We start from the raw sequence: 18,939 nt of genomic DNA, 5'->3' as shown, positions 1-18,939 counted from the left end.
TTTTCTACTTTTTCCTAAAAATGACTTTTTGAAAAAAACTTTTGAACCACTGAACCGATTTAGATGATCGATATGTCAAATTGAAACCAATAAGCAGCCTTTTATTAAAAAATATTGAACTTGCAAAAAAAATGATTTCATTTTTGTAATTAATGATTGTAGTCGTTTTTTTGATGGCTTTGGACTCGAGAGCGCTATATTTTTTTTATATTTTTTCTGGAAAGCTGAGGATTTTTCTCACAACATATCTCGATATCAGAGATACTTTTTTTCGTTTTCAGGATGGTTTTGTCTTTTCAAAGTTAACCGGTGGTCCGAAAAAAATTTTAAAAGCTTATTGACTTCAATTTGATATGTCGATCATCTAAATCGGTTCAATGGTTCGAATGTTTTGATTTTTTTTTATAGTCAATTTTGGGAAAAAGTGAAAAAAAATTGATTCTTCGGACCACCCTGAAATGAAACTGGGTACACTATTAAAAAAAATAAAAAATACGGGTCTAATGTTTTGGTTAAGAACAAAATTATCACTCTTGACGAAAATCTGAGATCAACTATCATGGTTTGTCATGGAATGGCTGTATTAATATGCTTATTGAGCCTTCTACAAAAATGTCAGACGGTCTTACGGCAGTTGGCCGCATCCTTACCCATGACCGGATAGATGTTGGCAAATTATTCAACCTTATCGTAGCCTTAGCGTTTAGCTGCTTCTCCGTTTTAACCACGAAGTTATTGGGGTAAATCCTTCGTTTGAGGTTCGCACTAAATTTTTCTGACACCTCTTGATAAAAGTGGAACTTCGTACTGCATATATCCATGTTCGCCGCGAGCATCGAAGGAGAAAACAGCGGGTTAGACACAAGAGGACCTTCTTTGAGAACTTTATGCGGGAGATATATTTGACTTCGTTGCTTACCTCCTTAGTGGGAGACGTGAAGTACTCGGTTCCCTGCTAGTCCTTGCCGTAGTTCTTGTCATCCATTATGACCACGACGTCGCCTGCCGCCGAAAATATGTTGTTTTTCTCCAAAAGGAAGATGATGTTGTAAAGGTCGGATCGGCTATATCTTGGTGTCCACCGGATATGTGCCTGTCCAATTTCTTTGCTCCGGGTGGAACTGGCAGTTCAAACAAAGCATCGTTAAAGCAAATTGTCAAAAAGTTCATGAACCCTGTGAAATTTAGAAATTACGTTTACCTGATGCATTACGTTTGCCTGGTTAATTTTTGTATTGAGATATGAATGTTATATTTCAAAGCAAAAGATTACCGGGAAAACGTAATCCACCAGGCAAACGTATACTAAACTGAAGGATCGTCTCCTATGTTTCAAACAAACCGGGCAATCGATGGAACTTGCGTACTTGCGAGAGACCGTCGCTTCCGACGGCGAGTCGACGGTCCACTCGGATTGCGTCACCTCGGCGGCTTTGTGCCGCCTTAGTTCCTTATCCTCGTGAGATGGAGACCCATTACATTCACTCACGATTACATTTTATTACATTACATTACATGAATGTTGTGATAAAAAGTACAACCGGTGGTGCTTCTGCAGTGAATAATCATAGAACAGAAGGTTATATGAGAAATCTCTACTACAGTGATGGTCGAAACAATAAGCATGTTCAACATAAAAACCTTCCAACATTTGTACTAGTGTGACGTTTCACAAAACAAAGTGGTTGGTAAATGAATATGCATCATATGCACATAAAACCGACGGAGGATCAATAAGGGGCTGTCCACATACCACGTGGCCAACTTTAGGGGGGGTAGGGGATACGAAAATTTCCACACTTGTCCACGGTAAGGGGGAGGAGGTTTGGATAATGTCCACGTGGACGCGTAAAATAGTTTTTTTAAGTAAAACATTCATGTTTACAGTCAAAATTTAACGAGATCTGCTCTATATTTACAAGATTTTTTAAACTTTACGTTCACACTGAGTACTCTGTATCCATCAATAAGAAGACAGTGTTGCCTGAGAGTGTTGTTCGCTCAAACATCCATAATTTTTCATATGGGTTCTTCCCTGTGATGTGTATTCTGAAAAAATAATCGTACATGAACTGAGATCGATCAATTTATTCCAATCGATAATGGAGGACCATGGATTCCGTCAGGATAAAGACACAAAGAAGGTTGTAATTGTTGTAGTATTAAAAATTATGACTTATGCACGGGTTTCAATTCAGCTTCCGTTCTTGATGACAAAACTGCTTCGTTTTTATTTTTCGAGGGGTCGCAAGGTTTTTCGAAAATTGAAATGAACAACAAATTGTTCCATGGGGGCACGGGTCGTATGTCTGGAGATCTGTTTCTTGCAATGATGTTTTTCTTTATTGATATCTGTTAATATTAGGCTTTCAAAAAAGTCCTGCGGTATTTCCGCGAGGTGTCGTTGTAAGCGCGTAGTTCTAGTTGTATTCATTGTATCGAGTCATACTATAGCTTGTTGGAAAGGTATTTTTGCGCGCTATAATATAGTCCTTGACAGTGTTTTGTTTGGTTAAGTCGTTCGTGAGTTAAAGTGTCGCAAATATGGAGCAAAATAAAGAGAAAATCCGACATATTTTACAGTACTACTATGACAAAGGCAAAAATGCATCTCAAGCTGCCAATAAAATTTGTGCAGTTTAGGGACCCGATACAGTTTCCATTTCCACCGCACAACGATGGTTTCAACGTTTTCGTTCTGGTGTAGAGGTCGTCGAAGATGCGCCACGCGCCAAGGCCTGTCGTCGAAAATTGCGACAAAATCGCTGAATTAGCCGAGAAAGACCGACATAGTAACAGCCGTAGCATCGGCCAAGAGCTGGGGATAAGTCATCAAACCGTTATTAACCATTTGAAGAAGTTTGGATTCACAAAGAAGCTCGATGTATGGGTGCCACACACGTTGACGCAAAAAAACATCTTTGACCGTATCGACGCATGTGATTCGCTGCTGAATCGCAACAAAATTGACCCGTTTCTGAAGCGGATGGTGACTGGCGATGAAAAGTGGGTCACTTACGACAACGTGAAGCGCAAACGGTCGTGGTCGAAGCCCGCTGAAGCGGCTCAGACGGTGGCCAAGCCCTCATTAACGGCCAGGAAGGTTCTGCTGTGTGTTTGGTGGGATTGTCAAGGAATAATCTATTATGAGCTGCTTCCCTATGGCCAAACGCTCAATTCGGACCTGTACAGCCAACAACTGGACCGCTTGAAGGTAGCACTCATGAAGAAGAGGCCATCTTTGATAAACAGAGGCCGCATTGTCTTCCATCAGGACAACGCCAGGCCACACACTTCTTTGGTGACGCGCCAGAAGCTCCGGGAGCTCGGATGGGAGGTTCTTTTGCATCCGCCGTATAGTCCGGACCTTGCACCAAGTGACTACCACCTGTTTTTGTCCATGGCGAACGAGCTAGGTAGTCAGAAGTTAGCCACAAAAGAGGCCTGTGAAAATTGACTATCCGAGTTTTTTGCCAATAAGGAAGCGAGCTTCTATAACAGGGGTATTATGAAGTTGGCATCTCGTTGGGAACAAGTCATCGAAAAACGGCGCATATTTGACTTAAAACAGATGATTGTAACTAATTTTATGAACAAATGAAAATTCAAAAAAAATACCGCCGGACTTTTTTGACAGCCTAATATTTTTGTAATACGCTTCTAGTGGGTTGTCTGGAAAGTTCATGCTGTTACTGATGGCAATTAAATTAAAACACTTATCAAGATTAATCCTCGGTACACGACACATGAATTAGTAGATTCGGTACAGATTTCTAAAATGGCTAATGAGCTAACAAAAAAACGTTAATGTATGTTAGTGTATGGACTACATATCATCCCATATTCCCGATCATATTTGACATATCGCATACCGAACGAGATAAAATTTTGCATCCTGCAATCCAAGGTCGCAACATTTGCACAACCCGATAGGATTTGACTCGATCAGATTCAAGAATGCTACATTGTGCTAAATTCAAATCTAACCGGTTTCCGGAATAAGGATTTATTTTACCGAAAATCATTTGAAGGAACGCATCTCAATCTACGATTCGTTTCATAAACGCAACGAAAATACATGACTTGACTTGAATGGTACTAACGTTCCCAGTGGAATTTTGCCCTTCTCAACGTAGTTATTACTTGCATCATTTTTATTATTAGTAGTAGAAATGTCTATACCGAATGACACGCCTTGAATGTATTCTGAAGTGCCAAGCTCTAGAATACGCGTGACCCCAGTGCATATCGGAATAAATTTCATTGACGAAAAACCCCCGGCCAGAACGAGTGGAATGGAAATGTTGACATGGTGTTATTTGATTACTTGAAACACGTAGTACTGAATCCGACTTAACTGCTATGATATTCCCACTAAATTTGATCATTATAATATAAAATCATGATTAAACTTAATTTTCTTGTCATTGTCATTATCCCTTCACAAAAAACGGAACAGTTAACTGAACAACATCGGAAATTGGACACTGTCTAACGTATATTCGTTTGAGCGACAATTCGGGTGTGTTGAGCGATCCAAAACTAGCAATACATTACAACATTTTTTTACAATTTGAACAGCGCGATGATATCAACATTGTTTTTTCATTTATACCACTTCTGTAGTGTTTCAAGATTCGTTTTGCTTCGATATATGCCAATGACTGACAAAGTGCTTGATTTCATTATCTATTAAAAAAAAAACTTAAATAGTCAACCGGCTTTAATGAGAATATTTGAGAGTAGATTAACAAGTGATATGTTGATATGGACATTGAGATAATGTAATTGGAATTTGAAGGAAATAATGAGCTTCCCGGACAATGTTGAAAAAAATCGAAGAATATGAAACAAATCGTTACTATGAATAACTCTATTATTTCTATCAATAAAACATCTATTACGAAATAGAAACAAACTTGAAATGAAATCATATTAATCGAAAAATATAGACTTTTTTTTCCAAAAGCTGGGTTAATGCCCACGTGGACAACAAGGGGAGGGGTATAAGGAATGTCCACGCTTGTCCACGGAGGGGGAGGGGGTGTCTGGAATCATGCTTTTTCTGTCCACGTGGTATGTGGACAGTCCCTAAGTTGAAAAAGACTTGGACATAAAGATAAGACAGCATAATAGGTTCGAGGGTTGGTCGCATAATTACTTCGACTAGGGTAAATAATGTTGGTTTGTCCGATTTTGGTTGTGTTGAAAATCACATGTAATCAAGACGAGTTTAGGTCTGTTGGAAAGCCCCAAGTCTCTATTTTTCTTCAAAGAGAAATTATGATCATGGTTAGTCCACCTCTAATCATAGTTTGTCCGGTTTTGAAAATCACAATTTTTGAACAAAAATATTCAAATTCTCAAGTAGATGTTACGTTTCTCATTGTTCTGCGTTTACTGTCATCATACTCATCTATTTATAATTTAACCCTTTGCCCTCGAGATCATTTCTTGGGCATTTTAAAGGTGAATAACACTCAACACAGACAAATTTCATATCTGCAAGCATACCATAAACAAACTGCAGCGCGCCAAGCGGTCGCCATAGTATCCATGTGGACAAACTAACATCAGTGCATCGGACAAACCATGATCAGAAATGAGGTAATCGAGATGCATAATTTACATGATTTAGATATATAAATCTGATACAAATGGTGTGCAAGCATGATGTTTACAATATTTGTAAGTGCTGTAATCCAGAAAAGGTCTGAAGACGTACCAAATAAACATCTGGTGATTGATTAAAAATTAGCTCAAATGAGGGACATATTGATACAAATGAAAGGTGGATTTTATAAATCTTTAAACATGTTAATCCGTGAAAATATCCTATAAAACGACTGTAAAACATGAAGACAATTTTAATTATATGTTTTGAAACATTTGGATACCTGATTTGAGCATTCAAAAAAGTGGAGAAACCACGATCATATTTTGGACTGGACCAACATCATGACATCATCAACATCATATATCTTAATTCATTTTGATCTGTATTCAACGAAAAATATTGGCTATTTGCTTAATAATTTGTTCTAATTTGCGTGAACAAGATAATGATGAAAAATAGTTCAGGCTTTGTTGAACAAAATATTATACAAACGTTACACTGATAGGGAACTGTTAATTGGGAAGTGATCAAGATTATCAGAAGCTAAAATTTGTGCATGGAGTAAATGATGTAATCAACATCGTTGAGGTCCGCGAATACCTTCACCTCGGTGGAAAACGAACCGTAAAGGGTTCTGTTGGGGGATTAAACATCAGGTTTGTTGTAAACACGCAAATGTATTTAGCGATGAAGGTTGAATTGATGTTGTCGCGGTTGATGTGGAAAAGAACGTCAAAAATGTGTTTCTAGCCTCTGGATCACAGGATTCAAGCTGTCACACAACCTTCTTCGCGATACGAGATGCTCACTAACTCACTGCGGTGTGAAAGTTTTGCAGAGAAATGGAGGCTAGTCATGTCTATACATCGCTTGTCTTTTAGTTGCCTTACAATTGATCCTTTGATTATAACTTCTTTTTCCAATCGATGACTCAGGGCCTCCCTGAGCATTGCTTTCCTTTTTACGCTTCAAAACTAAATTTTACAACGCAAAAATCGGATCCTGCCTAAATATTGAAGGAACGATGGACAACATTTTGAATGAAATATATCGGCCAATTTCTCTGAACAAAGCTTTTTTATCCCCAATATTCGATTAAATTATTTGCGGAATCTCTATGAAACGAACTGCTCTCTCAATATATAACGCACATCGATCACAAAAACGAAAGCTCACCATATGTTTTTGGGTGTAACCGTTCGTCCAGTTATGCTTCGTTTAGAATTATTCAAATTATTCTCGTTCTAATGCTGCTTAGGATATAGCCCAAAGAAATCTAATCAATATCATACGTCGCGGTTGGCATGCGACGGCGTCGGCCAAACAGTATTCTGCGCATGACGCTTAGCTTCACGCAACAAATAGTGGAGTTGGTACGAAGTTTCTCTACCTCTCTCACTCTCGAGCGTCGATCAAACGCACATGTGATTAACTAAACGACAACAGGGCAGTACTTTTGCGCGGGGACCTCAAGAAACAGTTATTCTCATTCTTACGGCCCAATTGTATTTCCACCCTGGTTTGCCTTTAGTTGAAATTCAATCGCAATGTTCTTATTTTGCGCCCTTTTTGATATTCGGAATTTGTATGTGTCGCTTTTTTTGCATTGGATAAGCGATGTCGTAGGCGAAAAAGAGGTGTGCACGCGTTTTGGCGTGACTCTCGATCACCCGACTATATAAAGAGATCATGTTGTGCAGTGGAGTTATCAGTTAATAGCTGCAGTTCCCATAGTCACATACGCTTAACTTATTTATTTATTTAACACAATATCGCTCAAAATGTTCAGAGTAAGTGCAGAATATTCTAGTGAGATGTGTCTCGGTTTTGATTGTCTGTTTCAATTTATAGTTCGTTGTTCTGTTGGCTGCTGTCGCTGTTTGCCAGGCTGCATACAGCCTAAACCCAGCCGGTCCAACCTATGCCGGAATCCACACACCAGCGATCACCAGCCAGCAGTCAAATATCTTGCGTTCTTTTGGAAATCTTGGTCAAATTTCGACCCACTCCAAAACCATTGACACCCCATACTCAACCTCGAGCAAGTCCGACGTCCGTATTAGCAACCCAGGACTGGCTGTAGGACACGTTGCCGCTGCTTATCCTGGTTACCACGCTGCAGCTGCATACCCAGCTTACCACGCGCCAGCTGCGTACGCTCCCGCCGTCTATGGAGCCCCTGCTGTGAAGGCCGTTGCTGCTGCCCCTGCCCTCCTGGGAGTTGCCTACTCTGCTGCTCCAGCGGTCGCTCACATGAGCTACAACAACGGACTCGGAATCAGCTATGCCTGGTAAACAACTACCGAGCCCTGCTGACCCACCTATCGAATGTACCAATGCGGACTACTGGAACAACTATAAACAACTCTAAGTCAACACAGTCAACGAAAAAAAAGTGAACACAACGCGAAACACAATCTACTGCGTTTGCTACGTAAAAGAGAAGAACACACAAACACACACACAACAATAATTTTTACAACTTGAACTTCCGGGTAATAAATGAACAATATTTGAGCCATAAGGATATAATGTTTTTACTAAGTTTTATGTGAATTTTGAACAAAAAGAACCATAGTCTGTTGATAAACCATGATCATTCAAATATCATAACATTTTGGTTCAGGTTTAGTGTCGCCCCCTACAATAGTTTGAAGTGGCGATGTAGTGAGCGTACCCTATTTCGGATGAACACGACCGAATGCAATTCTAAATAATTAAATTATCAATGAAAATTATTGATTGATGTTATTTGAATGCTTTAAAGCGTAGGCCTGATTTTTTAAAAATCATTTATGTATGAGGCTCAAGAGCAATAGCTTCACCAGTGTTTGCCGATTGATCCTTTCACTGAATAATTCGCTTTCGCTCGTTCAAATATGATCTTACAGAAATCATTTACTCCAGTGACATTCTTTTACTTTTACGTGCTACAAATCACAGTACAAAAGAGAACGGGACAACACAACACACCAAAACCGTCATGTACGGTTTCGGTGCAGAAAGTTCATTTTCTTCTTTGCCTCTAACATATACATATCGAACCACTCCATGCATCATGAAACAGCAGGGTCATACGGACTACGCAAAGCGAAGGATTCATATTCAACTAATGCAGCAGATCCTGATCCATAAGTCTCGGAGAGTGCAAACTATATGATTATTTAGCTAAATGTAGACTCAAGAAGGGAGGTCAGATTATATTTTTTTATTTTTAACACTGCTATCCCTAGAAATTTATATTCATATAGACCGCACAGTTTTACTAGCAACACCGCTTGAGAAACAAAAACTCTCTCGTTTTAGCTCTTTTCCCATTCGCTGCTCTCTGCAAATGGTGACCGAATGACGACGTAATTTTTCTTGTATCATTTCTAGCTCTGCACTTGTCTGTGCAGTGGTTTTCGCTATAGTAGAACGGGAAAATATATGCGGTTCAAACTCGTATGCAAGCTTCGAAAATGGTGTGCGATATTTGGTACAGCTCGGATATGCAATCAACAGTCTTCGTTCCTCTCTTTGTTTAATCATTTAATGATTAAAAAAAATTAATGATTACTATTTTTCATATAGGTAGGGGTAGTGGGGGAAAAGTGGTCATAGGTGAATAACAACTTACAATGTTCTGTTTACTAAAGCTGATATACCGCATCACATTCTGCTCTTGAAGGGGGTCCTTTTGTGGCTTTGATCCTGAAAAAATATGCCACTCCAATTAATCTATCCCATTTGGCTTGATATGTGCGAGTGACCACTTTGCCCCCACTAGGTGACCACTTTACCTGCAAGCAAAAAAAAAGTTCGACTTTTCACCTTTTTTTTTCTAATGACGAAAAGTGTACTATTTTGAATTTTTTATAGTAAAAGCCGTTTGCTATCTTGAATAACAATGAGTTGAACTATAATATTCTTCGAGAAACGGGAATTGAAGCGGTATGTGGACGCCGGAAATGGGCACATTCCTTAGTGTGACCACTATGCCCCCACTTCCCTAATTTGAATGATCCACTCATGTTTGGTTATATGTTCGTGAGAGGTTAATTGCATGACACATTGTGTATCATTCGATATTGATCGATATTCAAACACTGAGCTTCGCTAATAAGAATAAGCGGCTTCTTTGTGTGTTTACCCACAATTGTGTGTAAGTTCAACGTTTAGAAGAATTCGACCGATTACTCGCGGATTACTGGAGGTTTAGAAGGATAACAATTTTGTAGGACTGGTAAGAACTGGTTCTATAAGTAATTATCTATACTGCAATAGGTTGTTAGGAAACTTTCAAATTGATTGATGTAAAAATATATTAAATCCACCAAGAAATAACCGAGCAATAAACGCTCAAAATCAGACAATTTTCGTGACGTATCCGATATTTAGTTTTTCAATTTGTACGTCAATATGCTCCCGGAAGACGTAATCATACGTCAAATGGTCCACTCTGGCGGCATCATTATTCATACATTGCCAAACTGTATGATTGATATCATTGTAACCGTTCTACACAAACAGAAAGCTTCTTGATAAAATTATACCCAATCTCTATAATTCAGGCCCCGGCCAAGAGGATATGATCCGCCAGTCAAGATGTTTTGCAAATTTAGCTATCATTGCCAAGCTATCCAACTACTCGGTGAGCTCAAGGCAGATTTGTGGAACAAGGTGCGCCCATTCGCTAATCATATTTAATTCGAAACAATCGCCAAATTCGCGAAAATTTAAAGAAGGCAGTTTTGCAAACTTAAAATTTGCATGGAGATTCTTAAGTTATTCGATGACTTAAAACACGACACTCTCTTAACCATTTGGCTACATATTTCACAACACGCAACATTTACAAAAACTCGCCATTTTAATATAAAATCATCATCAAACACAATTCCAGTTCAATATTACGTAATACTGTATTGCATAGAATACATATTCGAAACAGAAAAGTAAATTTTCATTCATTCTTTTTTTATTTTAGAAGAGTGTTAATGTAAATTCATCACTGTAAAGGGGTTTTCACATTTTGACCCACCTGACAGTATGTTAAATTGCATTTGCGATCCGGACATGTTTGGCGCTGTCAAACGCTGTGTATTAGCGAGATGAAGAATAGAAGGTGGGAAGATTCACGGGTTTTGGTTTTCTTAAACTTTGATTGTATTAGTGGCCAGGAAGATAGGAAGTTCACATATCAGGCATACCAGTCAGTTACTCAAATGGTACAAAATTGAATGTGTCAACGAATAACTTTGAAAGAGGATATACAGAAACTAATTACATATTTCCAAAAAATATTTTTCGCATTATAAAAAAACAGAACATGTCACAAACTAAAATGTTTAATTTTTCTTTGATTTCTTCTCATATCAGAAATAGTATTCTAATGTCTACTATGTTTGGAGTTTAGAGCCACTTCATGGAAGTTTATCTCTTGTCAGCTATTGTAATTACTTTTTTCACAATTAGGGTGCTGAACACTTCCTTCGTCTAGAACTAAGACACAAGCGAAAAACTTTTCGTCTCAATCTAGGTTATACGGAGTCAATTAATTTTTTTTCAAGTGCATTTTACATGAAAAAAAAACTTGCTACCTTTTTTCCCATGCACTGTCGAATGTTTCTCCGTCAAAAGATTCCGTAACTCTGACTTCGTTCATTTACGTTTTTGGTCAACGTAGCGAGAAGTAAAACTGAATTGAAATTAAGTATAGAACACCTCAATAATACTGAAATTTCAGTTTCTGCTAAAATGTCAGTTGGGCCCTTATGATTTTGAAAGCTAGCAATTTTTATTTTTAATAACAACACTTTTCCTGTGTAGTGTAGACTATTATAAGAAAAGTAACATACATAAGCAAAATCTCTGACGTCACAAATTTAAAAATCTTTCATTTCCCATCTCAACCTTTCATTTCCCATCTCGGTGTATTAATATATGGATGCCCTAAAGGTGGTAGAATTGGTTATGCGGGCGCTACACGATTCGTCCAACGTTTCACTCGAATGTTGGACTCAAACATTTGACTCGATGAATCGACAAATGTTGTGACGAATGTGCTGCTACACGGTGAAGTGAACGTTCGATTCAATGCAATCGGTCCAAACAGTCGGCGAGCATTTGGATCGAATGTCTATTATTTTTATTTACCATCAAAAACGTTAGGAAACTGGATGACGATGCAAGTATTGAAATTGCAATTGTACTGATATCGGGCTATAAATTGAAAATGCTTGAAATCAACATTACTAAACTGCAATATTTTGCCGAATATTTTGAATTTTATGAATCAATTTCATAGTTCCTTCATCTAAAACTTGTAAACAAACCAATCTGTCAAAGATAGATTCGGACGAATCGTGTAGCGCTGTATCGAATGTCATCGAGTGTCGAATCAACGAATGACAAAAATCCTTTGACTCGTGCCACTCGCGTTGGAAGGTAATCCACAACGAACGGATTACCTTCCAACGCGAATATTCGACACTCGACATTGGAGGTTCGTAGCTCGTCAGTCGACTATACGATGCGTCGAATCATCGAGCGTCCAGCATTCGAGGGTGTTCGTAGCATCGTGTAGCGCTGGCTTTAGACGCCTTATTTACCTCATGATATTGAGCATATGTACCCGGTTTCTTGCTGCCAGTTCCCAAAGGCAAATGGTAGAAAAACTTTTACCTTCATACCTGTTTTTCAGAGATCTCTTCTTTTACTACTTTCTATTTCTTCTTCTGCAGGAGCCTTGAGTGATTATTAGTTTGATCCAAGTGTAATCCAGATAGCAATATATGCATTATCACTTCGTTTCATTACTAAGAAAAGTGATTGATAGTCGCACTTATACTTTACCGTTCCTCCAAATGACTTCCTTCATGAAGTTCCTTACTTTTTTTGGTTCAGAAGAGCCCGTATTTTATAGTTGAACAAATATTTATACTTCTAACATGCTTGGAAAGCTGTAGGCCACTGTCCCATTGGAATCGATCTGTCGATCCCTGGTCCAGTAACCCCAGTTCTTCTGGATTTGTCCACTCGAGATCCATCGGTATAAAAAGCGAGTGATCCTAGATGCGTTTCGAAACTACCCTCTTCCTACACGTTGGAAGCTAATGTCCATTGAGCGATCCATCAATGTTTTTTTTCACATTCAAAACTTACGAATATTTTTTCTCCTACTTATTCTACACTGCGAGTGACGTGAGATGACATGCAGAATTAAGCGAGTGACTTTGTTATCTCGCGGCACTCGCGGTGGAAAATAGGGCGATTTGTTTCAAGTTGCACATACTGGTACAAGGGTATTGAATAGAATACACTGAATTTTCTTTTACGCAATTGATGCGTGCGTCCAAAAAATATCGCGTAAAAATTGCGTGATTTCGAGCAAATCGAATAAAAAAAGATTGTCCCGTCATCGGTGCGCGCTCGTCACAACCACACTTGCACGCGTACTCGCAGAATTTCTCTTTCCGACAAAAACAGCATGTTTCCTAATTCTGTTAATTTCAATAATCAAATTCTTATAACAATGAATCCTTTCAAAAATTGACAATGAATCCTTTTAAAAACATTGAAATTAATTCTGTTAATTTCAATAATTAAATTCTTCTAACAATGAATCCTATCAAACCAGAGATCCTTGTTCCGTGTATGTCGCTGAACTGGGTGCGATATACTATGCTCTAGGGATAATTGAAACGCTGCCCATCGACCACTATTTTATTTTTTCTGACAGTCTCAGCTCAATAGAGGCAATCCGCTCAATGAAAGTTGATAAACGCTCATCTTATTTCCTAACAAGAATAAGCCATCTATTGAGTGTTTTGGTCGAAAAATTATTCAATATTACCTTAGCATGGGTTCCCTCTCATTGCTCGATTCCGGGGAATGAGAAATCGTACTCGCTAGCAAAGATAAGCGCTTCAGAAGGCACACTTTTTGAAAGGTAAATTGCTTATAACAAATTTATTCACATTCCTCGTCAGTACACACTCGTAAGTTGGCAGCGCATGTGGAGTGAAGATGAGTTCGGTCGTTGGTTACACACGACTATCCCTAAGGTCTCGACGAGTGCATGGTTCAAGGGATTGAATGTAGGTCGTAATTTCATTCGCGTGTAATCTCGGCTTATGTCCAATCACTACAACCTAAACGCGCATCTCTATCGCATTGAGCTCGCAGCAAACAATCTTTGTGATTGTGGCGATGGCTACCACGACATCGAGCATATTGTCTGGTCGTGTATCCGGTTCCATGCTGTCCGCTCTCAGTTCTCCAGATCATTGAGGGCACAAGGCAGACAATCGGATATCCCCGTCCGGGATATCTTAGGTAGCCGTGATCCTGATCTTCTGCTTCATCTATACCTGTTCCTCAGAAACGCCGATGTCAACGTTTAATGATGTTTCCTTCGTTGTGTCCCTGTTTCACATCACTCTTATCCGATCTATAAACTTTTACTTAGTCACGGCAATACTTACACACACTCTTTACACGGGCCAAAGGTTGTGCCACCGCTCATGACAACTCTACACGAGCTGAAGATTCTACCGGCTTGTAACCATTCTATCCTGGATTTCTTGGGTCGAGAAACACGCACCACGCTAGATATGGGGTACAGACTAGTGGGGCGTTGCTGATTGATGGTCAGCTGCATCCCAATAGGAAGTATCCCGTGTCGGGCACACGTACAGAGCATTGAAGGCTGCAACATCCCAATTATGAGAACACTTGTAATACTAACCTCGAGTAATCGGTTACATATTACTAACATAGTTGTAAGCAAACATTGGCGAAATATTGAACTTCCGGCCCCATCAGGCTGACACCGTATGAGCTTTAATCAAAATCTATATAATTAAAAATGGATTTCTGTCTGTCTGTCTGTCTGATTCTTATGGACTCGGAAACTACTGAACCGATCAACATGAAAATTGGTATGTAGGGGTTTTTGGGGCCGGGGAAGATTTTCGTGATAGTTTGAGACCCCTCCCCCTCTCTAAGGGGGGGCTTCCATACAAATTGAACACAAATTTCTACATTACTCGGGAATTAACCAAGCAAATGAAATCAAATTAGGCATATTGAGGTTTTAGGGTGCAATAAATGTTTCTATGATGGTTAGACTCTCCACCCCCCCTCCCCTCCCCCTCTAAGGGGGGGCTGCCACACAAATGAAACACTAATATCTGAACTACTTGAGAATTAATCAAGCAAATGCAACCAAATTTGGCATGTGAAGGTTTTAGGATGCAATAAATGTTTTACGGTGGTTAGATACTCCTTCCTCTTCTCTAAGGGGGGGCTGCCATACAAATGAAACACAAATTTCTGAATTACTCGAAAATTAATCAAGCAAACGAAACCAAATTTGGCATGTGGAGGTTTTAGGATGCAATAAATAGTTCTATGGTGGTTAGACACTTCTCCCGCTCTCTACGGGTGGGATGTCATACAAATGAAACACAAATTTCTGCATAACTCGAAAACTAATCAAGCAAAATCTGGGATGTAAGGGTTTTTGGGTATGAGAAATGTTTCTATAATGGTATGACACCCCTCCCTCCTCTGGAATAGAGAGGGGTCCCATAAAAATATTACACATATTTCAACCAAAAATACTCCAAACAAATATGACAATTGAAAATTTTCGGAAAACTCTGAAGGAAAAAGGGAAAACTCGGAAAATTTAATTTCCATATGTTCTACAATTATATAGTGACAAGCGTTATTAGTCCATTTGATGTTTGCGCTAGCGAAATTGATCTTTGTTCGAAACTGGAAATGGATTTTAATGTGATGAAACGAACTCCTATATCTTCTTCTATCTATACCAAAAAAAAGGATCGCCGGATGTGTTGGTAACAGCAGAACTCGAGAAAGGAATTGTCCGATTTAGGGCTGTCTTTATTCTATCATATTTTCTGTATAAAACATTTATTCCATGTAACGGAGAAACATGTTATTTGCAAGTGGTTGAAAAATCTTGAACGAGAATTGTCTCTAAAAATAACCTGATATTATAACGATGAGTTTTGTTAGAAATACTAGGAATTTTATAATAAACAGTAAATGAACGGGGACGAATAGAAGATCAATCAATGGGCCCTATTATAGAAATCGAGGTGATAAGAATTTTGCTCGTTAGCTCTGTTTTACTATTATAGAAATCGAGTAATTCGAAAGCACCGAGCGAGTGATAGCTATCGATGCAAGTGTCAGAACTTTTCGAGTTGTTTGGTTCGCTTGTTGCATATCTTCAGAGAATTATTTTGTTTTGGTTTGCGTCCCTGATATTTTCCTTTGGGAAACATTTCAGAAACCCTTAGATATATGCAATTTTCAACACATGTTCGTTTGTTTTGATCAGTATTTGTTTTACGGTGCTGCCAGAATAGTCTTTACAAGGTAAGTGTACAATCCAGCATTATTTTTATTAATCATGTTACAATTTACAATGCAGTACTTACTTCCAGCGTATATATCAGTGACTGAAAATGAATGGACAGACAAATCACCAGCAGTTTGAACAACTCGTTAAACCAATAAAAGCGAATGTAAACATTGCTCGAGGTTTTTGTGGAAGCAGTTCAAATAGAATCCCGGTTAAGGAAAATTGGGAGAAATTCAGTGAGGAGCTTTATGCACTGAGACAATCAATGCGTAAGCGTTTCTTCTATGATATGATGAACTTCTATGATATGATGAATTTCTTCTATGATGAACTCCATAAGTAAATTTTATCATTGTTTGAATTACTATCAACCAAATTTCCTACCTAAAAATTGCTTATTCCTGCTAGCGTACATTATTACGTGTTACTTTTGTCAGAAATTTTCTTTTTTATTGCTATACTATACCAAACTTTCTATACCATATGCTAAAGCTGAAAGATTTTGCAAAACAATAATGATTTTTTATAAATTACAGATTTGGATTGACATGATGTGAAGGGTAAAGGAAACACTAGCACACAACAAGCGAGATTTTAGGGCCACAGGTGGTGGCCCAATACAATAAAGCTATTGACGCCGCTACAACAAGAAATCGACGCTAAAAGAAAATTACATGCAAAAAAATTGTTTTGCTGAAAAAGTGGAATTCATGCGTGACTCCTTACGGAATTCCATAGATCGCAGTTGTGAGAATACATGAAAAAGTTCATTTTCTAATTTTTTTTTTGTAAAGCAAATTGTTCCATGATGTCGTTTTTAGTACACATCTATTTATGCATTACGCTTATTAAGCTTCATTCGTTGAGGGAATATCAGTTTTCGCGAAAACATAACCATATTAACACTTTTGGAAATGTAGATATTTATAATTCTCATAGCAGATGTCTCAAAAAAAGATTTGGCATCCTTTCTGTAGTGCTTCGTGAAACATTTCAAACTTGTTTCAAAATATCTCATCACAACCGCTGACATTCGAGCTTGCTAACGAATCGAGCAGGTTTCCTCGATTTCTATAATTCCAGATTTTACTCGGTGTGATAGTGATAGTGATTGTATCGAATCCGATTTCTATAATAGGGCCCAATGAACAGTTCTGCGATTGGACCCATGAACCGTGAACCGTGAAACCGTGAATGTTTGAAGGTATCCGGCCGTATTCTACGCGGCGTGTGAGGTGAGATGACAATTGTATGCCGTGAGAAATCTCACTTGAATGAACTCTCACCCGTATTCCCGCTCTCGAATCTACGTGACGATTGTCACATGAATTGGGATTTCTAGGTGACAATCGTCGATATGTCTTGAGGTGTCGACAGCGCATGAAAACTTATCAAAAATGGAAAGTAAGCATCGTTTCTGGTCGTAAATAACCCAATAGTAATGGTATTGAATCAATATATTCAATTTTCACAATGCGTGTGACGAATTGCAAGCAGTTTGTATTTCTTGTGAAAGCGGTAGTGAGTATGTTATCTCTCAATCGGGCGAATGAACAATCCTTCCATTATATGAAATCAATTTATTTTTTCTACAATATATCTATTACATGGGTGTTATGTTTAATCTATCTAGTAGCGAGCCATCGACACCGAACTACATATCCATTCCAGAAGCCGTGGTAAACATCGGAGCCGGAGCCGGAGCAACAAAAAAACACTGAGTACCCAGGGAGCAGCAGCAATTACGATCAAAACAAACGAAAGCGTAAAACTCTGCAGGATGCAAACAACCGTTTCTGTCTGCTTGTTGGGCTAACTAAATCCTAAACAAATGGTCTGATCCCTCTGAGCAAAATAAATAAAATTCTGGGATGCCAGATGTGTTTTTCTCCAATTTATGCGATGAATATCTGAAATATCTGTAAATATGTGCTAGTGTCTGCAAAACTCGCCAGTAGAATGAATACCTTGTCACTTGCTATTCATCCTCTCACATACATAAAATGAACCTCTCACGGCATCCGATATGACTGTAGGAATAGAATGAGGAGAGTAGCGTGATGGTGATGTGACAATTGTCATCTCACCTCACACGCCGCGTAGAATCAGGCCGATTGATAACAAAAAATAAATTTTGGGCGGGACGAAGTTTGCCGGGTCAGCTAGTACAGTATATATCTATATATATATATATATATATATATATATATATATATATATATATATATATATATATATATATATACATATATATATACAAAATTCTGCATAACTCGAGAACTAATCAAGCGCAATTTGGGATGTGAGGGTTTTTGGGTATGAGAAATGTTTCTATGATGGTATGACACCCCTCCCTTCTCTGGAATGGAGAGGGGGTCCCATAAAAATATTACACATATTTCGACCAAAAATATTCCAACCAATCATGACAATTGAAAATTTTCGAAAACTCTGAATTTGGAAAATTAAATCCTCATATGTTCTACAATTACATAGTGACAAGTGAAAGTGAAAAATCTTGAACGAGAATAGTATCTGAAAATAATCTGATATTATAATGATGAGTTTTGTTAGAAATACCAGGAATTTTATAGTAAAAGGTAAATTCAACGGGGTCGATTAGAAGATCAATCAATGAACAGTTCTGCGATTTGACCCATGAACTTGCTCATAGTAAGAAAACGTGAATGTTTGAAGGTATTGTTAACAAAAAAACAAATTTTGGGCGGGACGAAGTTTGCCAGGTCAGCTAGTTTTGGATAAAAAAAATTTTTTTTTTTGGATAGATATATTTTAGAGAAAATAAATAGATTTCATGAAATGGAAATGATTCCGGTGTGCTTATTCGTCCGATTGAGGGATACGGATTCAGTACCGCTTTCACAAAAAATTCTAACTACTTGCAATTCGTCACTCGCACTGTGAAAATTGAAGATAAATT

At 38.3% G+C, this 18,939-nt stretch overlaps 1 protein-coding gene across 1 annotated transcript; it reads left to right on the top strand.

Annotated features, from left to right (window-relative positions):
* Window positions 1-7,307: 7,307 nt before the first annotated feature.
* Window positions 7,308-8,129, top strand: LOC129769939 (pupal cuticle protein C1B-like). Its single transcript, XM_055772477.1, has 2 exons — window positions 7,308-7,407; window positions 7,469-8,129. Exons 1-2 carry the CDS (start codon window positions 7,399-7,401, stop codon window positions 7,910-7,912), a joined length of 453 nt encoding a protein of 150 aa, XP_055628452.1. The 5' UTR covers window positions 7,308-7,398; the 3' UTR covers window positions 7,913-8,129.
* The last annotated feature ends 10,810 nt before the right edge of the window (window positions 8,130-18,939 follow it).

Source organism: Toxorhynchites rutilus, chromosome 2 (genome assembly GCF_029784135.1).
Source record: "Toxorhynchites rutilus septentrionalis strain SRP chromosome 2, ASM2978413v1, whole genome shotgun sequence".
In the NCBI taxonomy this organism is placed as follows: domain Eukaryota; kingdom Metazoa; phylum Arthropoda; class Insecta; order Diptera; family Culicidae; genus Toxorhynchites; species Toxorhynchites rutilus.
Note: the sequence above shows the minus strand (reverse complement) of the source record. Positions and strands in the feature narration are given on the sequence as shown.